We start from the raw sequence: 23,637 nt of genomic DNA, 5'->3' as shown, positions 1-23,637 counted from the left end.
TTTTTTTTAAATTGTATTGATGACGTGTGATACCAGAAGCAAAAAAATAAAATTGACAGGTGTCAAGATATGCATTACTAAACGAGAACACAGTAAGATAGTACTTAGTCATTGAAATTGGCTGGATAAACTTTTCCCCCCACAATGAAAAAAAAACGAATGCGTTGCCATTATTCAACATTTATGTGCACTTTTTACTCCATTTTGATTGTATTGAACTTGTGTCGTGCTGCTTAGCTAACAGCTATGATGCTAGCTGCTATCGGCAATGCTGTGACAGAAGGGGAAACAACTCACATTTCACCTTTTGCTTTCTTTTCGACACATTCCAATGAGGAGACTTCCATTTGTTTCGTTAGGAATACCGACAAAATATAAGTACTGTAGTTTGCTCCAATTTCGGCTGTTTTCTGACTCGCATCGGGGGGCTTGAAATCAATCGATGTTAGGCGTCCATGACAAATGCCTGAAGCAAAAATGTTGTTTTAAATAATTCTTGTACATAAGGGATTAGATGAAAGATAGAAATAGGATAGAATAGACAGGTAGAGACAAAGAGGTAAAATTAGACTGAAAAGGGTTGTAGTAGGACACTGTACTGCAGGATGCTGACTCACTGCTTGTCCTCCTCGCCATCAGAACGAATCCTTTTTCATGTTTTCTAACATACTCTACGATAAACATTCCTTTTCGCACAGTTGGACTAAAGAGTTTCATAAAGCTCATCACGAGAAATACTTGGAAGCCCAGCCAGCCATTTTACTGTGAACATTTAATAAAGAATTTGTCATTTATGTGAATGCACAGAAATACACAAACTGACAGGAAACTTTTTGCAATACTGACAACGAAAAGAACGGAAAATTACTCAAAACTTTAAGAGACTGCAGCTCTGATTGTGCTAAAAAGAACTTTGATTCAAGGTTTAAAGACAAAATAAAATGAAAAAATTGACAGTCATTAAAAGTAGCTCAGTCAGAGATGGAGCCTTGAGTGGCTGCTCTTGAATCCTCTTCACACTTGCGGTAATGCTTCTGCGGAGAGACAACATGTGAGGAATAAATCGTGAGCTTTGCAGTATTGCGCTGTGGTTTTAAAGGCTTTCGTGGAGGCGCACCTTTAAGTTTTCATAATGCTTCCTGCTAGAACAGTGTACGTCTTTGGCCGTGCTCTCTTTCAGGTAAAATATTGAACAAAGTTCACAGAAAAAACCTGATTTCGGCACCACGAACTCTGTACCTGCACACAGAGACAAGACATGTATTGTGAAGAAAAAAAAGAAAAGAAAAAACGCCACACAAACGCGCAAGAAAGATTTTGTCTTTACCGAGAGGGTTGTTGAGTTTGAACGGTGGCAGAACAAAAGGCATAGTGTTCAACGGCGACTCGGAACGTGATCGTTTATCCGCGGTTGAAAGGAGTTCCGCCGTGCGTTTGCCTGCAGGACAGCAACAAAATGGTCACATGATAACCAGAGACATGTTGTCATTGAAAACTATTTTCACTGCAAAAACTCAAAACTAAGAAGAAATGACTCCCATTCTTCTTTCCATAAATTATGTAAAAATCATGTTTTGTTTTGTTTTGTTTTTTGGCTTGTCTGATGGAAAATTATGTCACTATGTAACTTAATAAAATAAAGGCAACAAACATTGAGCAAAAAAAAAGTCACTAACAGCTCATTTTCCAATTGATTTGCTCTTAAGTTGAAAAGAAAAATGTCCTGTTCCCATTGCATCACAATAGTTGATACCAGAAAAAAAACATGTTAAACTTTCACGTACCCCAGGGGTACCCCCCCGAGAACTGCTGCTGAATATCATTACCTTTATGCAGCTTTTGTTGTGAACTTTGCGCAGGCTGTTCAGCAGATGCAGCATCCTCTTCCGGTTTTTTCTCCCCGTCCTTCTTTGGCGGCTCCTCTACTGCTTTGATTTTCTGTGTTGCCATCTCCTCCTCCTCCTCTTCTTCCTTTGCTTTTTCCTCTTCTTTCTTTGCCTCCTCCTCTTGTGTTTTTGCCTTCGCTGCCTTCTCTTCCTCCCCCGGGTGGACGCTTGGGAGCCGGAGCGTGTCACATTTGGACGCCACTTCCGTCTCGTCCCGATTTGCTTCGGCGGAATTTTCCGCCGCTGCTGCAAAGAAAAATCGTAGCAGCGGATTCCGATTCAAATCACCGGCGAATCTTTTATCCAAAAGCCTCACCAGAATCTGACCGCCGCCGCTTCTCAATTCCGCATCTCAAGACGTCTTCTTCGACGTCGCCCACCTGGTCCAGTGTCACCAAGGTTGCGTCATCTGCAGGGAAGAAAAATCAGTTGTTACATCCACTGAATGACCATTTCCGCATTTTTTTCCCCGTAATCGACTGAACCTGTGTCATCGCTGTGTTTGCGTTTAATGGAATGAGAGGTATCCACAGGTCCGCTCTTCTCATCCTCGTCTTCCTCATCGCCCGTCTCATCTAAAGTCATCAAAGTCTGCAAAATACATCAAATCATTTGTAGCGACCTCTAAAGATTCCTAAAAATAGAAAATTCCTCAGATCAGTCAATCAATGAGGTACTTCGACTAAGCGCTTTAAAAAAACGGAAGTTTGGATTTCAGGTGGTAATAGAATGCCCACCTCTGGCTATACGAATGCAAATTTTGATATCACTATTTCACGGAGCGCATGTGTAATAAGCACCTCAGGGTTGAGACAGCTCTCGGATTGTTCTCCCTCGCTGGTCGGGCGTTTCCCGGTCGGTTCTTCCTGCTCCAGCACCAGCTCGTCCAAGGTAACCAGAGCGAGCTCCTCCTCAGAGACGTCGCTGGCCGCTGCCGGCTCCGCGCCGGTCTCGTCCGTTCCCACTTGGTCCAGCGTGACCAGCTCTTCCTTTTCCTCGAGTCTTCTGCTCCGCCTTTTGCCGGACCCGCTCCGCTCCTGGCGCCGGCTCGTCTGCCGTTGCTTGTCGGCTCGCCTCTTTGGCTTCGCCGATTTCTCGGGGTCGTCGTCGGGGAAGTCCTCGTTGTCGTCGCTTACTTGGTCCAGTGTGAGAGCGCTCGTTGAGGGCGTTCTGTCATCCGTCTTGCCCCCGCGGTCTTGTGTTGTCTTCCTTTTGGACGGCGCACCTTCCATTTGGCCGTCAGCTTTCTCCTGTTTGCGTTCACATTTTGTCGCCCCATCTGCCGATTCAGTTTTTTGTTCTTCAGTCTTCAGTGGATCGCCAACGTCCGTGGCACCCGCCTCTTCCTGGGCAAGATCTTCCTCTAAAGAATCTACCACTTGATACGTTGCTTCCTCCTCCTCTTCCAGCTTTACCGGAGAAGTCCAGTCGGTCACGGTTTCATTTTTTGGACTAGAACATGTGGCCTGAGTTGACGGCAGATCCTGGCCTGATTCGTCCTCCACTGAGTCCAGAACCTGGAATGTCGCCGCCTCTTCTTCATCAACTGCGTCATTTTCTTCCCTTTTTATTCTTTTAACCTCTTTCTTCGGTCTTCCCTTTCTTCCTTTTCCTCTTGTGGCTGGGGAAACCTTCACCTCATCCAGGACTTGACTGATAGGCTCCTCCTTAATGATGGTCTCAGTCTTCTTCATTGGAATTTTGTCCTTTGCGCTTTCATGCAAAGTTTTTGATGGAGTTGTCCTCATTGCAGTAGCCTTTTCTCCTTGAGATTTGTTCTCAGTCGACGGGTCGTTCTTAGGCGGCCTTCCTCTTCTTCCTCTGGTGGCTCTCGTGGGGACGCTCGCCTCATCTTCCACAGAGTCTGTAACGTGGAAAGTGGGCTTCTCGTCCTTCACAGATGTTTTGCCGCTTTGCTCCTGCGTCTTTCCTCTGGTGCTGCGTCTCCTACCTGCTGTTGACGTGCTGCCAGAATGTTCCACTTGTAAAGAATCCACCACCAGGTACTTCTCAGGCTCAGGAGGTTTGGCGGTGGCAGACTCCTTCTTCTTTGGAGATGGGTTCACTTGATTCCTGAGGGCTCTGCCTGAAGCAGCACGACTCTTGGGTGGCTCTGGAACACTCTGCTCATTCTCTGAAGGAGCTGGCTGCTCTTCCAAGGAATCAATCACCTGGTATGCTTCTTCTTCTTCCTCTACCTCTTCCTGTCCTGAGGCCATAGAGTCTTCTATAGGTCTCGAGGTTCTGTCGACATTGGCTGAGGGCAGAGCCTCAACAGCATCCTTGTTTGTTTGGGATGATTCTGCTGTCTGCTCTTTATCTGGAACCTCCTCCTTCACATGGGGCATTTCAGTTTCTCCAATTAGATTTTCCACCTCTTCTACTTTAGGTACACAAGAAGATTGTGTCTGCTCTTCCTCAACATTTTCAACCCGACCAACGTCCGGCTCTGGAGCTACATCGGGCTCAGTAACAACATCTCCAGAGACGTTGAGCTCCATGTGGCTGACTTCTTCTGAGAGAGGTTTTTGATCTTCACCAATGCTATCCAACACTTCAAAATTTTCATCAATGTTCATTGTGGACAAATCCTCGTCTTCACCAGCAGTAGTAGTCAACATAAGTTGAGATTTTCTTGGTTGAGTCTGAGATTGTTTGGTTTTGCTTCTGCCTTTTGGGGACATTTTAGGCGGTTCATAAATGGACGCAGAAGAGAGGCTTCTTCTTGATGAGCTTCTGGTGCCCATGGAGGACGGGGCGCTCTCGGGTTCTTTTGAGGCACTCAATTTGGTCCGTTTGGAATTAGGCTGCAAATCATCTTGGGAAGAAGATCTTTTAGGCAGAGAGAGGGTCTCGCTGGCGCTGTCTTCGATGTCACCGATTTCATCCACAGTGACAAATTCATCCAAGTTGAAGAGTTCCTGATCAAAGGGAATATCGTTTGACGAAAAGTCTTTTTCAACGTCCTCCTGAATGATAAAGACACGGGTCAACGCTAGCATATTTGCCAATCAACAACAAAGGAGTCACAAAGACAGGCAGGTAGGACTACTGAGATCATTGTTTTCATGGTGAATAAATCACAGTCAAAAGTTCAAGCAACACGAATTCACTTTTCAACGTTCATAAAATATTTTCAGCTTACATCTAATTGAATGACATGTGAGGGAGTCTTTTACGCTTTTACTGTCACTTCGAGGAAGGTGACAAACAAACAACTGCAAATGTGGTGGCTGCTTCCCCCTTTCTTTAGGTTCAACCGAAAGCAATTTTAAGGGGTTTCTGAAAGTATCAGCAAATCGTTTTTTAATGCCGTGAGAGCAACAGTACATTTTCTTTTCAAATTAAGAACAAATTAATTGCAAAAAGCTGGACGCTTTCAATAAATTTCATGTGGATGTGCGCTGTCATGTGTGACACAATTTTCAGGAGCTATTAAAAAAAAAACAACAACTTACCAATACGTTATCACTTTTCACAAGGACTTCCTCTTTAATTGGAATAGCCTCTTTTTCCTTATGTACGACTGTCGTCTTGTCATTGTTAACGTCCGGAGCAGCTGAGGATTCATCACCACCACAGGCTGAAGATGACAGCGTTCCACCCTCAGCCTTTGCCGAAACGTTCTCTTTACTGTCATGAACCTCGGGAACAGCTGTGGTCTTGTCAATAACAGAACATTCCACTTTTACATTGTCATCTTTAGCTGTCGTTTCTTCTCCCCGTGGCGCTGACTGGAGCGTGTCAGTGGGTTGCCCAGGATTAGCCCCTGGTGGAGCGGCAGCCATTGCAGCAGCATCCGAAAAGGTGCCAGCCGGAGGGGCAGCAGATGAAGGGGTGGCGTTCGGAGGAGCAGCGGCCGGAGGGGCAGCATGAGCGTTCTCAGGATTCAATATAATCTCACTTGGATCCTGAAGGCGCTCTTTCAGGCTCTTCACACTGAAATTGACCAAAAAAGTTGCTACTTCTTGAATGACTTCATTGCATGTGTCCAGTTATTAAAAATTCTTCTTACCTGCAAAAGCATTTAACTGGAATCCTGACGACAAGAGGGAAAGAAAAGTTAAGAGAATATTCAGTGCATAAACAGACACACTTAAATTGAAAGAGACGTAAACCTACCAAGCTGCAGTGTCTGGTTTAAAGTCTTTGAATTTCTTCACCATGTGTGCAACACCCGCAGAGTCGGTCATCTCGATGCATATCTGCAAAAGGGTGACAAAATCACTGCAATGGAGCAATGAATACCTTCATTGGTCTGGATTGGACGGGGAATTTGTCATTCTTGTACCCGGTTGGACAAAGGGAGAAAGTTGACATAAGACGCATGCGACGAGACGAAATCCAGAACCGAGGTTATGGTGTTTTTTCGGGTCTCAGAGGTCTCCACGCAAAGCAGGCGCTCGGCCAGCGACTCCGCTTCTTCAACGTACTACAAGGCACACGACAGAAAAAAAAATTCTTAGGACCAATGCACACACTGACTCCCAAGACTTTGATGTTATCCACTCACAGAGTTGCTCAGTCGCATCAGCGATGCGTACATGCTCTCCTGTCAAATAAGCACAAATCACACGGTCAGTGATGTCAACAACACAGTAAAATCTCATGAATAATGGGCATTTTTCCCTTATAAAATGATTTAAAAATTACAGGAATTATTTTATTATTGTAAACTACATTTTACCGAGGTTACCAGTAACTTTCGCTAAGATATTTAAAGTCCTGTTTGAATTTATGGAATGTAAAAACGTTTACATATTCAAGCCAGCAGAAGCAACAAATGTTGCTGGAACCAAAACAAAACTTTCCGACCACAGTAATACCCTCATACTGCCGAGTTACGCTTTTATTTTGAAGTTGTTTCTCACATTACGTTGCAGCATAATGGTGGACGACCCATTTTTCAAGTCATTATAGTTGCGGTGAAGCACAAACCTGTTGCTGCATATATTGAAAACATAACTTCGTTCTGAAATCAGGCACAATCGCTAACAAAGATTGCTAAAAAAAAAAAGACCATTACATGGCCACTCCCCATGTTAGCTGCTACGGTGTTAGCAGCTAGCATAGGGTGACCAGATTTTAGTTAAGTTTAAAGTTAAAGTTATGTTTAAAATGAAAAAGCTGGACATTCGTAATGAAGAACAGCTTGAATCGGCTTGAAGCTTACACACTATCCCTTTAAACTGAAAATCAACTAGGAACTAGGACAACAACAGTACGAAGCTGTTCTAGTTCCAAATTTTAGCACATGTCTAAGTAAATAATCTTTTAATTGGTTGATCCTATGAATCGCGACGACAACTGTGTGATTGACATGCACATGATGGAAAAAAATTGTCTGACGGACTTTTACAATTCGTTTACAAAATGTAACTCTGCACAATTCAATGCTAATAGCCCAAAAGTTGCCGTTCCTACTGATCACATTTTAACGCACTTGCCTTACTCAAATGTTTGAGCCAGCAAAACTGCAATTGAATGATGGACAGTGAAATAAATGATGCTAGCAAACTAGGGGACTGTATTGTACACTTGCAGAAAAAAAAAAGGAAAACTGTCTTTTAAGGGAAATGATGAATATTGCTGCGTATTATAGACGGGATTTTACGATAGTTGTCTTTGCCAGTGTTCGTACCTCACTGCAGTAAGCAGACATGGGCCGCAGTACAAAATGCATCCTAAGTCTGTAGCCTCCCACCCGCAGGAGCTTTTGTAAGTGACTGTGGACAAACTGGCAACACGCGGCGGAGTCGCTGAAATGCACAAACGCCTGCAACACAGGAGACAATAAGTTGTGATCAGCATACCGCCATCCAAACAGCGTGCGGTGCGGCGCGGCAAGCTACGGGGTTCTCACCCTCCTCTGGAGCGGCAGCACGATCACGTTGTAGTAGAGCGTCTGAAGGTCTTTCTGGGGAAAGTAAGGCCACACGAGGCGGGCCACGTTTTCATGTTTGTAACATCCTTGTGGCAAGCCTGTCAACATGAGCGTTTGGGACGCTTTCCCATCCGGAAGCTTGGCCTTCTCAATGTCGCTTTCATTCCTGACCGTCAGGAATTCTGCAAGAGGCACGACAGACTGCTGACACCAGACCCATCACACAGATGCCTGAAACAAAAAAGCGGGGCTCTAACCTGGAATGACGAACCAGGGGGAAACGGTTGGAAACAGGAAGGGTTTTGTCCCCATGGTCAAGTAAAATGGGGAATAGGTGCCTAGCGGAATGCCGTATTGAGTCGTCAGAACGGTTGCCCCGACGTAAGCCACGCCGCTGTCCGGCTTGGCTTTATGAGGATCTTCTGGTACTTGGGAGGAGAGTAAACATTCGCTCCTTAAGAGTCATTTTAAAATTCGCATAATGGTCGGCCATCTTGACAAACATACGTGGTGAAACGCGGTCAACTTCAGGCAGGCCCAACCTGTGGAGCTGATACGTCGGACACCGATTGTGGAGGACGTACCAAACGCCAAAGCGATCGGCAGCAAAATTAGACTCAAATTCGACAAAGACCTGCAACAAAATCAGTCAAATAACCCATTTCACATCAACTCCTGAAACTTTTGTTACGACACAAATAACCTTGTTCATCAGCGGCAAGAAGTTCTTGACGCCGTCGATTTTCCTCAAAGCTTTCCGGAGGCTGGCGGTCTCACTCAGCTCGATGTTTTTGATGAAGACGGTTCTCTGGCCGTTGTTCATCACATGCTGTGGGTACAAGTTATATTTTTTTTTCAAACAGATGCTCGAAAAGAAAGTAAATCAGATAGCCATTAGCTTTAAAAATAGGGCTGCCACAAACCATTGTATTGCTAGTGGACTAAATAACAGTAGTCGTGAGAAGTTGGGTGGCAGCCACAATTTTTTATGTGGGGGTTCATGAAATAAAAACACAGGTGTCAAACTCGAGGCCCGGGGGCCAAATCCATCTCTGGAATGCTAATTATGACTCCAAGCTTCTGTCTAAAATATCAAATTTCTAAGTTGTCTTCAACTTCAAAAAGGTTTTTTAGGAAAACAACAAGCATTTTTGTGCTCTTTTGAAGTTTTTCCTGGCCCCTGATCCCAAAACGAGGTAAATGTGTGAACCGTATTGAAAACTGATTTGACATCACAGTCAAAGGCCCTTCAATGGAAACATCTTTGAAACGATGAACTCATTCCATCCCAAAGGTGTCGTCATACGTCTTGAGAGTCCATGTGTCCACCGCACAGTCCTCCAGCACCCCGCCAAGGAATTTATCCCAACCTGCCACGTTCCGAGTGTTGATGGTGGAGAGTGTACTCTTCACACTAGCAGCAGGCAGGCTCAAAATGTGGTTGTTGTGATGGGGTTCCTGCTTCAAAGCATAAAAAAATTGTTGAGCAGAGGTTGTGTTCTCGCCGCTCTGTGGTGTGGGCTTATAGTCAGTGATGGCCTGGATGCCCTGACAGGCTGTGTGCATCTCGGTTTCCTTTAAAGTAGGAAGCGATCTTTTGTGTGTGGTCCTGTTTTGCTTTCCTGATGCCACGGGGCAAGATGTCTCTTTCTGTTTTCCAGTTTCTTCTCAAGCTCTGAAGGAGATGTCTTCTGGCCTCCTTAAGCCTGTGGAGGTCTCCCGGATGTTGTGTCAAAGCAGTCTTGAGAGTCAGAGGAGACTTGCTTCATTTTGTTCTGACAACTGTTATACTCTTGTCAGTATGCAGACATTAGCGTAACAGCGATGTGATCTGAGAGTCTGATGTGGGGGAGAGGCGTGGCTTTGTATGCACCATTTTGAGGTGTAAACCAGATCCAGGATGGTACCTCTCCTTGTTGAGAAACGGACATGCTGATGAAATCTTGAGGTCAGCGTGATTAAAATCTCTGGCGAGAATGATGAAGCTGTCGGGGTGTTCCATCCGTTCGGTGATGGCTTGGTACGATTCAATATAAGTGCTGCGCTCCTCCGGCCAGGTAACTAGCAAGATCGCGGTAAACTCCCAAGGTGGGTAGAAGGGACGGCACTTTATCATCATGAACTCCACTAGCGGGGAACCGCGCCTGCATACCGCGACAGCATCTCTGCACCATGCATCACAGATGTAAACACAGATCCGGCCGCCTCAACTCTTCCCTCCATTTGCCACACCCCTGTCCGCTCCGAGTGCTAGCTGCTCTAGCTACACTGTGGGGTCAGCGACATTGTCACTTAACTATGTCTTAGTAAAGACCAGAACACAGCAATTCCTTACCATTTTATTTGCTGGTCTTAGCAGTCCTATGTGGTCCTTTTTATTGTCAGGTGGTTGCACATTAATCTCGAGTAGTGATGGTATAGGCAGGCAACTTGGATTAGCTGCTAGCATAGCAAGGATGCGTTTACCCCTACTCCGCTTCTTCGCATGCTGCCGCTGACTCCTCTGTTCCGGTAGAGGTGTCAAAGGCAAGTCCACTGTTGTGGCAGGCTAGCTGAGTATCATCCAAACTCTTTTAGCGTTTTACTTTTCCGTGATCCAAAAACATTGCAAATCGTGTTTTGACAAATGCTGAACAAGGGGCGTTTAACTATTTGGTCATTCGTTATTAAGTGGAAATGGGTTATTTGGTCTTTGGTGTCTATAATCGTTTTTTCACCCAAAAAATGGATGCTTGTTTTTATCCTAATACCACAATACTCAATAGAAGAAGGCCTACAGAAGAAATACAGGATGTGATGGTTAAAAATGACCTGTGCGGCAATGTTTTGGTTTTCTATTTGATGAGCGGAATGGTAAAATACTGCCATATCAGAAAGAAACAGCTTGTAAACACTGCAAAAAAATACGCGACTGTCGCCGCTAACTTCATTGATTTTGCTAACTAGCTCAGCTGCAACTGAAAAATGTGCCTGTAATTAAAGTGCCTCTCCTGTTTATGTTTACAATTGCACACTGGCTTGTTAATCTTGTCTGTTCAATAAAAAGAAAAGTTTGAAATCTGGAAAATTTAGACTGTACGTTATTTTATATTAAATTTTGCCTAAATCTCATTTCGACCTCGTGAGACATCTTGTCTCGTCCCATCGCTATGATTCACGTATCGTCTCGATTTGACAGGAAACGTGCGTGCACATAGCGAAACGACTTGTCTGCAATTCGTTCGATCGTTGTTGCCGTGACAAATCGACTAATCATTGCAGCCCCATTTAAAAGTGATGGTTTTACTTACAAATTGCATCATCCGCATCAGTGCCTGATAGAAGCCAGCCTGGAAAACAAACATCGGGTAAACTTGTTGTGTGAACTTGTCAAGGGCCGTTGCGTTGTCAATATCATGTCATTTTCTTTCGACGGCATACCGGCCACGCAGGGATCTTTCTCGTCGGGACGTGCACTTGCAATTCCTGCGCCGAGCCTTTAAGTTTGAATTTATTGCTGCTGGCGGCTTCCAAGACAGAAATCACACTCTTGGCTTTTGTCAGATGAACAAATGCCTGATAGGTGACCAGGTGACCTGTTATTGAGCTGACAACATTGCGATCTAGAGGAAAAGCGACGCTTACCATTTGGGTTTGAGGAATAACGTAGACCATCTCATCATTGCTTTCGAGTCCAAAGGGCCTGAACGTGTCGATGATGTCTTCCTCGCGGTAGCTGTGCGCATCATTGGGCAGGTTGGAGATCATCAGTGTTGTAATCTGCATTTTTAAAAACTGCAACGACAGAACATCATAGCCGCTGGTTAGTTGGGTGACTATCTGTTAAAAGTCAGCCCGCCGACATCTTACTCCTTTGTGAAAGCAGGAACTGGTTTTGAAGCACGCTGCAACAGAGACAATTGACGTTTGAGAACCCAGGAATAATTTGATGTTGACAAAGTGTTACAAAGTGTTAGGCTTACGAATGATGTCTGGACGGAGATGTTCTGTCAATCTCTCTCCAATGGTGAACGTTACAGCGTCATCAGAACCGGGTGCGGACGCCGAATCCTTCTTCGCTGCTGTGCTGGATTCTCGCAAGGGTGTGCCAGCCTTCTTCACCACTGTGCTGGATGCCGCATCCCTTTTAACTGCCGCATCCGAGCCAACAGGGGGTGCTGCATCTTTCTTTGCTGGTGCATCAGTGTTCTTAACACCTGCGTTGGAAGCTGCATCCTTTTTAACTCCAGCGTCAGAGCCAACAGGGGGCGCAACATCTTTCTTCGTTGCTGTGTTGGTCTCGCGCGAGGGTGTGTCAGCCTTCTTTACCACTGTGCTGGATGCCGCATCCTTTTTAACTTCTGCATCAGAGCCAACAGGGGGTGTCGCATCTTGCCTCGCGGGTGCATCAGCCGTCTGAAAAACTGCGCTAGATATCGCATCCTTTTTAACAGCTGCATCAGAGCCAGGAGGGGGCGCCGCATCTTTCTTCGCTGTTGTGTTGGATTCACGTGAGGGTGCTTCAAATGCCGAATCTTTTTTAACTTCTGCATTGGAGCCAACAGGGGGCGCTGCATCCTTCTTCGATGCTGTACTGGATTCACGCGAGCGTCCGTCAGTCTTCACTGTGCTGGAGACCACATCCTTTTTAACTGCTGCATCGGAGCCAACAGGGGGCGCCAAATCTTTCTTCGCCGCTGTACTGGATTCACGAGAGGGTGTGTCAACGTTCTTCAAGACTGCGCTGGATGCTGCATCCTTTTTAACTGTTGTATCGGAGCAAACAGACGGCACCGAATCTATCTTCGCTGCTGCATTAGATTCATGCGAGGGTGCGTCATCCTGCTTTAAGACTGCGCTGGGCACCCCATCCTTTTTAACTGCTACATTGGAGCCAACAGGGGGCGCTGCATCTGTCTTTGATGCTGTACTGAATTCTCGCGGGAGTGCATCAGTCTTCTTCACTGCGCTGGAGGCCGCATCCTTTTTAACTGCTGCATCTGAGCCAACAGGGGGCGCCGCATCGTTCTTCGCTGCTGTGCTGGATTCATGCGAGGGTGTATCAGTCTTCTTCACAATGGTGCTGGAGGCTGCATCTTTTTTAACTGCAGCATCCGAGCCAACGGGGGCTGCGGCATCTTTCTTTACTGTAGATTCGGCGTTGAGTGAACCTGCATCCTCCTCCGACATGATCTCCGCCTGCACTACTTCTGAGCCGCGGTGGGAATCCTCCACCTGTGCCAAATCCGATCCTGGGGCCGCTGCATCCTCTTTGACTAATGTGGCAGAGCTGCAAGGTTGTGCTGCATCCTCTGTTAGTGCTGCTTCAGAAGCATGTGGGAGAGCCGCATCCACTGTGGTTGCGCCATCTGTTTGAGTCTCGGTGGGCACTACCAGAAAAAAAGATGAACAAAGATTAGGACTAGTGGCAACTAATAATAAATAAAAAATAAAGGGGGGGGGGTCCAAGATTTTAACTTTCATCTCAGAAATCTGAAATTGTTCTCAGAATTCTGACTTTTTTGACCCTTAAAATATTAAATATAAAGAAAATAATGTTAACTTCAGATTTTATCTGAGGGATTCTCACTTTTTCTCCAATGAAAATTCTGAGAATGAAGACTATTTTCACATTAAAGTGTTTTCAAATTTTTCAAAATCTCTTAACAATGACTGTGACTATTGTCAGAACTGTAACTTTAAAGTATTCTTTAAACTTTAAAGTATAAATAAAGTATTCAGTCTCAAGTGCGAATTCTTTACTGTTCTAGTACACTAATAAAACACAGCTTGTTGAATATTGTTTCTACAAAAACAAAACAAAAAAAAAACATCTAAGTCCATAAAGGGAAAAAAGGTAGGCAGGATTCTAGCGTCTCGAAATTCTGTCTACTATCACAATTGTCACTAACATCAGAATAGTGACGCTCAAGATTCTGACTGAGATTTGAGAAGTCAAACTTATCACTAAAGTTAAAATTCTGTCTTAAAAGTAAGAATGATAAAAAAACAAATACAAAAGAATAAAACAACTTTTTTCCTACTAATAATTTGAAGGATAAAGCAAGTATTCTAAATTTAAATTGACAGAGTTATCAGTTCAAAGTCAGAATTCTGAGAATAAAGTTTGTATTCTTACATTAACCCTTTACTTGGCACTGCGGCCCCTTTTGGCCAATAGTCTCAACGGGCAAAACGTTCGAAAGAGTCCGTAACAGTCATTGTTTAGATTCAAACGTACCCCAAACTTCCTCTAAAATCCTGAAAATCCTTGTCTGTTTAGGACTACGACTTATAAAGGCCGTTTTTGCCAGTTTGCCTATCGGCCGAAAGCGGCCAGTAATGGGTTAAAGAATTTTGACAGCAGTGATGTGGAGTGACAAACCTTGTTGCTGCACGTCTGTGCTTTCAGCGTCACAGGGCTGTTTGCTAGGTGAGGCGCCTCGGGTAGGCTCTTGTCCTGTTTTGAGTTCTGCTTGAGGCTCGACAGTCTGCTGTTTCTGCTCCTCAGATGTTAAACAAGGGTCCACTTCCATGGGCTCGGGACAGCCTGGCTCAGGCGGGGGTTGCGAATCACTCGCATCTTTCTTGGGCAGCTCGCTTTCAGCCATTGCTTGTTCCAGAGATTCAGTCTTTTTTTCTGCTTTTGGTTCAAGTTTCTTGGCTACGACGCTGTGCTGCTCATCTGCGGTGTCCACCTTTTCTACAACAGCTTCTCGTCCAGTTGGATTCCTTGTGCTTGTTTCTGCTTTTTGTGACTCACCGCTGACCTTGCAAGAGGGTTTTATTTTGGGCTTCACCGGAACTTTTTTCACAGTCTTGGTTATCTGCTTGCTTGGCACATTCTTCGCTTTGCCCGGAGCATCATGTGTGGCGGAGGTACTTTTTGATGTTTGCATCTTAGAGGCCTTGGATGGTGCAGGTGCATTTCTTAAAAAAATAAAATAAAATAATGATAATAATCAAAAAAGACTTATGTTATGACCTTGACAATACATTTCATGCCAGGCTGACAGCAAAGAGCAGCAACCTTCCATGCTCTGATCTCAACACACAGGTGATCACTTGGATAAAAAAAATGTGGGAGAATATCCCAAGTAAGATGATAAGCAAATCATTTGACTACCCATGGAAGAGTAACAAGCATGATTGAAGAAATGTTAAGGAGAGGAAGAGCACATCCGGGGGTTCTATCCATACATTGAAATGGGAAGAGCTTTTTGGCATGTCATAGTGATGATTGCTTTTAGGGCTTTTAGATAAATCGTTATTCAGCTATGTTAAAAAAATAAAGCATTGAAACTTCAAATCATTTCATTAGTTGACTTGACCCTACCCCTTGACTTATACGCAAGGTCAACTTATACTCAGAGAAATACATTAAGGAAGCCGTATGAACAAAGTGCGGCCAGAAAGGTACAATGTGATCCATTCGAGGGGAGTATGGAGAAAGCTAATGAATGACAGTCTATGGATGCGGTCACGCCACGTGAATATAATGGCACTTACTTCTGAGGATTGTTCTTCTGCAACTTGGAGACCGCCTCCTGCAGCACAACACAAACTCATTTAGTTCATCTCTAAAGGATGTACGCTACCATGCATATATGCTATCAGCACGCCCACCTTCTCCTCTATAATAGTAACTGGGTATCCTTTGATTTTGAAGTTCCTCGAGTTCCTCAGTTTGTCAGCGTCTTCTTTTTTCTCAAAACACACGATTGCCTGCGTGAGCACACAAATACACACGTGGTGAACACATTGGGGACTCAGAAGACAAGGTAGCATCGAACGGGGTATTAATCAAAGATGGGCAGTTTGCAAACTTAGGCGGTCCATCATTCGCCATCACCCTGGGCATCCAGCTGTCCTTTTTGCAAGCCGCACTGTAATCGTCATTGTTCTAACCGCACGTTTGTAATTGCTTCCATCAGTAGATTTCACCATTTGTCAGTCAGCTTAAAAAACGTCATGGTGAGCTGTTAGGATCCAATTCAAGTCGGTCGATCGCACTGCTCCGGTTTTCTTTCTTCCGTCTAAAAAATATCCACTATTATGTTCATCCTTGTCAAACAATTTATTGCATTACGCTACCTTACAAAAAAGAATTAGATAAAAGAACCCGCTATTTAAGTGCTCTTTTGAAAACAAAATGTAAATCTATAAAATGTCTCTAGTATTTATAAGCTACTATCTAACCTCTCGACTCATTTAGTTCTCACCCGATTAGACCGATTCAAGGTTTTCCACTCATAACAGCAGCCAGCTGTATTTCCGCCACCTACTGTACAGAAAACACAAAGTTTTTTCCTTGTAGTCTACTTGAATCAACCCTGGTGTATTCTCTCCAGTGAACAAACATGAGATATGCGATATCGGTACTTGACAGACGACAACCCACCCCTGTTGATGCTTCACCGGGACAGACTGACGGAACTTCCGTCAGTACTTCCGGAATGCCGGTCTCTGATACTCAAGCTCATCATTAACTCAATCACTCACGAAAAGGGTTTTATAAATATTTTCTAGGAGTCCAAAAATGTACTGCCAAGCATTTATTTATAAATATTTCCCCCCATTTTTTCTGTATTGGGCTTGAGGAGTGTCTAAAATAGATACTGAAGGAGTTCATTGCTACAAGCGTCAGGCAGACACACGCACGCAAAAACCTACCTGCTTTTTAGTACGAAACAGGACCACAGATTTGGTTTTCCCAAACTGCTCGGCTGCAGACACGATGTTGTAGTAGTCGAGAGAATTGTGAATCGTTCCCAGCGTCACAATGGTGGGAACGGAACCTTTGACGGACTGCGCAAAATTATAGAGTGCAATGAGACTTTGAAGGCGATCGGAAAGAAGAGCATTTTGCAATGCCCTGCGCTGCATACCTTGGTCTTTGAAGAGGAAGCCTTCTGATCGCTAGATGTGGTTTTGGCTCCCACTGGCTTTTTGCTGGCTGCGGAGGAGGCGGCGGCAGCGGATGTTGTGGCGGCATCTTCCCTGGAAGAAGTTGAAGGGGCAGACTTCATCTTGGCCAATTCTGCCAACAAGGCAGGGGCCAGAGTTTTAACCATAGTCTCCAAGTCAGACTGCTTCGATAGGGACTGGACAGCTGGACAGGAGACAAAGGTAGTTAGGTCACAGAGGGTTTATGGCGTTCCGTTTCGGGTCGAGCATGTCAAACCTGATGATTCCAGAAGCTTCTTGGCAAGTTTCTCCGCCTTCGCTGCCGTCTGCTGGTTTTTCCGCGAGGCGAGGCTCTCATCATTGCTCCTTTTAGGGGGCGACCGTCTCTCGCGGCTTCTTTTCGGCGACGGGTGCCGATCGTGGCGGCTTCGCGATGAGGACCGCTTCCGCGGTGAGGAGTGCCTCCGAGGTGGGGTCCGCCTCTCGCGACTCTTTCTGGAAGAGTGCTCCTCTGGGCTTCGGCGCCGTGGGCGCCTCTCGTAACTTCTCGAGCGCGATCGACGGTAGTCGGAGGAGTTTGTGGAGTAAGAACGAGACCTGGAACAATTACAGATTTTCCAAACTGGAAGAATCCATCCATTCCGGCATTTAGGTTGGAACTGCGGCAGTACCTGTGTTTGTACTTGGGCGTTTGAGGCGAGCGGGATCGAGTCTTCTTCCTCGACCGACTGTCCGGGCTGCGTCGGCCCCGGGGGGAGCTCGAACGGGAATTTGAGCGAGTTTCTCGACGGCGTTTCTTACTCTGAGACTGTGTAGAGGACGCTGCCTTCTTTGGTTTTTCCTCCTCGCGGACATGCAAAACCTCTCCATCCCAACTTGGATATCTGAGCGGCACCATTTAACATCTCCGATTAGTCTGATCAAGTTTTACGAGACTGTTAAGTGTTGGTAGTCATGCAATCAGACTCAATCAAACTGAATTGGCCCAACAAGCCACAATGAAATGTCATTTTTTGAAGATTTTTTTTTAAAAATAAAGTCAGGAATAATACTTAAATGCATTCTGTATTTCTCATTGATCACAATAGTCCTAGCCTGCTTTCAACCGGCTTTAATCAAGATCCTGGAGCTACCTTGTCTTAAAGGAACACTGCGTAAGATGTAGACCGTTTTCATTAGAGGTGATGCATTTATCAATCAATCAATCAATCAAATTTTATTTATATAGCCCTAAATCACCGAAGTCTCAAAGGGCTTCACAGAATGAAAAGAGGTCATACAGAGACATCTTTTCAATGTAAGGTACACAACAGCATCCCCTGTCAAAGCTCCCAGAAGGGGAAGGAAAAACTCAAAAACCCCAATTTGGGGAAACCATTACCATTGTCCTTAGCTATAACAAACATGGCAGCCTCCCCTCATGTAATCTAATGTAATGATAACTCGACCTACGACTATATTCAAAACGTACTGTTGGTCGTAAGAACACATTTATTGAAAAGTTTTTGAAATTTATAATAGATTAATTTAATCCTTTTTAATGAAAAACGGTCTAAATCTTAGTGTCCTTTAAACCTCTATTCCAAGACGAGATTCTTAAAAAGTGACCCAGCGAACAAGACCGATGAGAACTACAATACTACCATCGCCAATGGTTGCAAGTAACCAAGTACAAAAACTTTGCTTCAAATGCTTAAGTCTTATTATCAAGTCTCCTAACTTAAATGAACCCTGCCTTGTGTCCCACGAGGCTCGTAATTTCTTTCTTACAATTTTTGTCTCTTTCCTCACTCATTGAAAGTTGTACGCGACTATAACGTCAAGCACATAAAGTACTAAACAAAACTTCTCAAGAAAAGAGAACACTGACTGTTTGCGAAGGACTTTGCAGCTCTCAAGGTGGAGGTTGGTGTTCTGGTGAGAGATCCAGTCCTGGGAGGCAAAACACAGGAACGTAATTAAAAAAGGCAATCACCAGAAAGTCTTCATACCTAAATTATAAGATATACAATCACAGCGGTCACGGGACTGTTAATATTCCTCAGGGGGAAAAAAAGTCGGTTTTCTCGTTGTGTGACAAGTTCTTTTGGGAATTACTTCAGTCGCAGTGAAAAGATTTCCTTCCCATGAATGTCTTTGGTGCCTTGATTCCGCAATGCCTGGAGGTCGCGCTGGGGTGAGGAGGGGGAAAAAAAAAAAGCTCCGTAGCAGGGAAAGGAGGAAAAGTCACTGAAACCCCATAAGTCCGTGCAAAGTGATCAAAAATGAGAAGGTGTGGCTTATAAACCCCCCCAAAATTAAAGTATGCTTAACCAATGATGAGCAGGGTTGTCCCAATACAAATATTCCATTTCTATTACTGATATTGCAGCCTTGAGTACTGTCCATTCGCGATATTGACAGGACATGCTTTATCATACTAGTCATTTGTGCCTATCATCATTGACAGTTGTCTTTGACTTTTTCAAGCTACCCTATGTACAAAGTCAAATATTGACTTTTTGTAATTGCAAATTATATACCCCCTAGTTGTGTCAATTGTATCAAATTAGACTTCCTCTTGTGACCCAGCCTGTTCATTTGCGTCCATTGTTGTGGATATTTTTCATCTTTGACTCATTCGAGCTAATTAATCCAAGCCAATTTTGAGTTTGAAGTTTTTGTCATTGAAATTTTCTATCTTCCTGAAACTAAGCCTATTGCTGTCTTCCCTAATGGACGCCTGCTTTTGTACTATTATGGTTTGTCTCAGTCAAGCTAACCTAAGTTTCATTTTGATGTTTTTTGTAATTAGAATTTCCCCTTGGGCCTACTCATTCGTGTCAACTGTAGTGGTCATCGGTTTTGGTTCCACATGTTTTGACACGTTTGAGTTACCGGACTAAAGTCCTATTCTCAGTTTCCAGTGTGGTCTTACATTTTACTGTCTTTGCTGAGACAAAGCATATGAAAGGGCTGGGTCTCAGGAGGATATCTCAAGCCTGAAAAAAGGACAAGATAGGTTGTTGTTGACATAAGTTGTGGTCCTGATGTCAGCTTCTTTTTTTATATATATATAACAAATGTTGGCATCTTATAAGCTCATGCAGACCGGGTGTACAATTGTACGCATGGCAAAAATAAAAATGTCAACATAAAAGTAGCAAAACAAAGGAAGGGGAGTCTTCATCATCTTCATCACCATCGCGGGTGCCGGTTTCTTCGGTTGCTCAAACGCGAGACGGATGATACCAGTCCATACAAACAAACTCCACGACGATAAAAGTATAACAGCGAAACGGCGTCGCACGCACAGCGTGACAGAAAGCGAGGGCATCCATAGTGAGAGAGCAAGAGAGGGGCGGGGCACTCACCTTCATCTGGGCGCACCCTTTGTTACACAGAGAACACGTGTGCGGAAATACTCTGGGCGTGGCCGCCGCATAGTCCAGCATCATGGCTGCCGTGGGCAAACCCTTGAAGATAGTCACTTGCGTCTGGGGCGCTTGCGGGACATGTGCCGCGCCGTGGCTGGGACTTACGCCGAACATGGGAATGGTGGACAGGAGGCTGGGGATGGGGCTAGCGAGCGGGCCGGCTGGAAACTGCTGGCCCGCAGGGTAACCCTGCTGCCACGGCACCTGTGGAAACGGAGGGTTGGGCAGCAATGGGCGCGGAGGCTTGGCTTGGGTCTTGGGCGCCTGCTGAGGGTGTTTCGTCTGGGTCCTGGGCGCCTGCTGCGAAGGCTTGGCCTGAGTCTTGGGAGGCGGCTTGGCCTGAGTCTTGGGAGGCGGCTTGGCCTGAGTCTTGGGAGGAGGCTTGGTCTGAGTCTTGGGAGGCGGCTGCTTCTTCTTGGCTTCCGGAGATTTGCGCGAGGACTCCTGCTTTGGCGGCTGCCCCTTCTTGATACCGGACTGCTGAGCGGGCGTCTTCGGTTTTTGGGACTTATCGGCGCTAGCGGGAGCTAGATTCGGCCGCTGGTTTCCGCCGAGGACGATGAGGTCCGGTCTGCTGGGATGGGCGGAACGAAGCAAAGCGGGCGACGGTTGCGGTTTCAGGGCCGGCTTAGGCTGATCCTGCACTCGGTCAAAAGCGGGAGGGGACGGGGCTCGAGGTTTGAGGTTTCGAGCGTCTGTGTCTTTAGGCGGCAAAGAGAAAGCGGGGAACGTTGACTTGAGGCTAGGCGGGTCGTGACTTTTGGAAGACGGCGATTTCAGGATGGAGGTGATGAAAGAGCCGAGACCTTCCCGATCCTTGGTTTGAGGTGCTACGCCGGCGCTTCTTCCCGGCTTCTGCGCCAGCTCTTGATCGCGACTTATTCTGTCCAAGCTGTCCATTGTCAGCAAATTATCACCCTCGGCTCTTTTAACTCTGCTATCCACACCCTCGTCCAATCTGCCGGCGTATTTGCTGGTATGTCCGTAGTCGATGACTTTACTCGACTGGAGAAGACGAGACGGCGCTCGTTCCATCCCCGCCGCTCCGGGACCTCTCCAACTATCCCCGCTAGCGGGTCCGCCCCGGTTGGTTTCGGTGAACGGTTTGGGCCGATCCACTTCCGAGGCCTTTTTGGACTTCTGGATGCGGATTTGGCGCAAGATGAAGGGCAAATTTTCAGGCGTGATCTGGTCTTCCGGGTAGGTGATGAGATGTTCCAAATCGTCCTTTTCAAGTCCAAAATGTACGAGGATGCTGGCGGCCGTCTCCGAGGTATATCTGGGTTGAGCGGGCACGGGAGATTTGGCCGCTTCGCGCCGGTCGTAATCTCGGCTAGGAATGGAGCGGATATCGCGATCTTTCTCATCGGAGGAGCTAAACAAAGACCGACCCGCTGATGTTGACGGCTGATAATAAGCGGAGGACGGCAGGGCGTCGTCAACGGCGGCTCGGCCGTAATTTGACGAGCGACCGAGAGAGTCACCGCTGCCATCGAAACGTCTTATGTTTTGGTAGCTGCCTGTCGTACCCGGGGAGCGGAACTCTTGCCTGCGAGCGTCTTGGTCCAAAACCGGGACGTCTTCGTTGGTCTTGGCTCTCTGATTGGGTCGATAATTTGGCACCAGCGCGGGAATCGCCTGGCTTTCAGAAGCCTGCAATCGACCTGAAGACGAGGCAAGAGGTCCAAGTCCCAAGAGAGAAGACCCCTTACGGAGGTCGCTCTCCGCCGGTCGTCTTTTGGGCGCGTAAGGGTTAAACAGAGGATGAGACATGGCTGCTGCCTACGGGCCAATCTGGAACGAGGTCACACCCAGGCCACCAAACAGGGGGCTGTTTGGGAGGGGGCGGGGCCCGGAGCCGGCGAAGCGGTACAACGCTTTGGTGTCAAAGCAAAGCTGGAAGAGGTTACAAAAACAAAACTGAGGTTACTGCAGGGAACTGGACCACCGCTCGCTGGACAGGAACGCTTCGCTCGGCAGGAACATCTCGTCGCAGCGTGTCCATTCTGCTTTTCCTTTCGGATACAGTCGCAGTCGTGGTCACTTCCTGCTTGTGTCTCGCAAAAAAATGACACACAGTTGAAGTAGCAGTTGCATCAACCACACACAAATCCTAGCATGATTTATTAAGTTGGCCACAATGGATATCCAAAAACAAACCAAAAACAACTTGTCGTCCAGGACAGATCACTTCAAGTCACGTTTATTTGCTGTTGTTGAATTACTCCTATTTTAATATCGGAGACATATTAAAATCATTCCAAATGGTGAAATTCTTGACACAGCTTCCTTGATTAAGTGTTTGTGGAATAGAAGAGTAAAATGCAAAACAATGTAACGGGAGGATGAAAACAAAACGTGGTATGCTAAAAAAAAAAAAGTGTTTAAAAGTAGTTCAAAGTGTTTTTGACAATGTAATATAGCATAACGACGTCAACAGGCCGCGCTATCAGAACGTACTCTGTATGCCCAGAAATGGACATGGGCTGATAACCTTCGCATATCCGTAAAAAAAAAAAAGCATGACACAAACAAAGTTACACCATTTGATTTAACTGGGACAGAAAACAGTAATACAGTGTTTTTAAGTCAACAGAGTTGCAAAAAAAAAAAATAACGGCCAGCGTGTGCGACTGTTGAAAAAAGGTAGGCCTTTAGGCTTCCACGATACAACGATGCTTCCACAAACAACACAAGAAGGAACAGCACCGGCAATGTTAAACAATAAACCAAAATAAATTATTTTGTGTTTACCTTTGCTTATGAGTAGTTAATGCAAATACTCGTATCCTTCGCGACGACGTTGCTAGCAAGCATTAGCTTGCGTGACGTCAACATTAGCGGAAGTTTGTAACTGCACTCTTCCGCTTTGAAGGGGGGGCGGGGGGTACATAATAAATATTAAAACAAAAAAACAATAGTAATAACAATAATAATGCCGTAAATGAGTATAATAAAGGCAAAAACTCTTGTGTTTTTTTAATTAATGATAGAATTCATCAAACAGAACATGCTGCTGCGTTGCTAGGTTTCCGTTTGGCGTGACGTCACCAGTTCCGCATTAGCCAGATGCATGAATAATGGCTGGATGCCGGATTCTAATCAATCATAGTAAAGTTTATTCATAGTAAATCCGAGACAATGGAATCCTATATATCGTAGTCGTCGTTGCATACATACCTACATATTTTTGCGGTCTTTTTGTAATGCCCTAAGATGCCACCCAAATTCATATCGATTCTATAACGCCATAATAACAGAGGAATATGTTAAACCTGCGGATTTCAAACCTTTCTCAGTAAAGAACCCCCTATGAAAGATTTTTTTTTTTGGCCAAATACACCTTAAGCTATACCTTACTTAACAAGGTATATGTTTTGTAAAGGAATCACTAGAACACAATTTAGTAATATGTTGCTCCTTGTTCCAATTCATTTGCTCTTAATTTGAAGAGAAGTTTACTGTTCCTGCCACGGAAGTCAACCTAATTTTATTTTACAAAATGACATTCTCTGCAGCCCCACTGATCTAAACATGGCTAGTAAGATGGGATTTTGTTTAGTGC

General features: G+C 45.3%; 1 protein-coding gene across 2 annotated transcripts; it reads right to left on the bottom strand.

The window, feature by feature from the left end:
• Positions 1 to 753: 753 nt before the first annotated feature.
• Positions 754 to 23,547, bottom strand: znf638 (zinc finger protein 638). 2 transcript variants are annotated; one of them, XM_088425545.1, is made up of 32 exons: positions 22,827 to 23,547; positions 20,010 to 21,968; positions 18,527 to 18,588; positions 17,328 to 17,540; positions 16,934 to 17,253; positions 16,638 to 16,861; positions 16,423 to 16,557; positions 15,376 to 15,474; positions 15,259 to 15,296; positions 14,135 to 14,679; positions 11,733 to 13,139; positions 11,620 to 11,654; positions 11,395 to 11,544; positions 11,191 to 11,325; positions 11,061 to 11,099; positions 8,474 to 8,599; positions 8,278 to 8,404; positions 8,028 to 8,198; positions 7,750 to 7,952; positions 7,528 to 7,662; positions 6,400 to 6,438; positions 6,178 to 6,318; positions 6,009 to 6,091; positions 5,902 to 5,925; positions 5,345 to 5,825; positions 2,687 to 4,855; positions 2,372 to 2,477; positions 2,203 to 2,295; positions 1,827 to 2,132; positions 1,328 to 1,438; positions 1,118 to 1,239; positions 754 to 1,034 (listed from the first exon to the last, which is right to left on the bottom strand). In XM_088425545.1, exons 2-32 carry the CDS (start codon positions 21,843 to 21,845, stop codon positions 972 to 974), a joined length of 9,738 nt encoding a protein of 3,245 aa, XP_088281671.1. In that variant the 5' UTR covers positions 21,846 to 21,968; positions 22,827 to 23,547; the 3' UTR covers positions 754 to 971. The 2 variants fall into 2 exon arrangements, with proteins under 2 accessions (XP_088281671.1, XP_088281679.1); XM_088425553.1 differs by having other exon boundaries at positions 1,827 to 2,129.
• Positions 23,548 to 23,637: the final 90 nt, after the last annotated feature.

This window comes from Hippichthys cyanospilos, chromosome 1 (assembly GCF_059441005.1).
Source record: "Hippichthys cyanospilos isolate Australia breed blue-spotted pipefish chromosome 1, RoL_Hcya_1.0, whole genome shotgun sequence".
NCBI lineage: Eukaryota > Metazoa > Chordata > Actinopteri > Syngnathiformes > Syngnathidae > Hippichthys > Hippichthys cyanospilos.
Note: the sequence above shows the minus strand (reverse complement) of the source record. Positions and strands in the feature narration are given on the sequence as shown.

Excerpts from the sequence above, each read along its gene's own strand:
- znf638 (XM_088425545.1), bottom strand. The coding sequence starts at position 21,845 with ATGTCTCATCCTCTGTTTAACCCTTACGCGCCCAAAAGACGACCGGCG. Across the intron at positions 13,140-14,134 it reads CACAGACGTGCAGCAACAAG|TGCCCACCGAGACTCAAACA; the intron begins GTTTGTCACTCC and ends TTTTTCTGGTAG. Across the intron at positions 6,439-7,527 it reads TGTCTGCTTACTGCAGTGAG|GAGAGCATGTACGCATCGCT; the intron begins GTACGAACACTG and ends CTTATTTGACAG.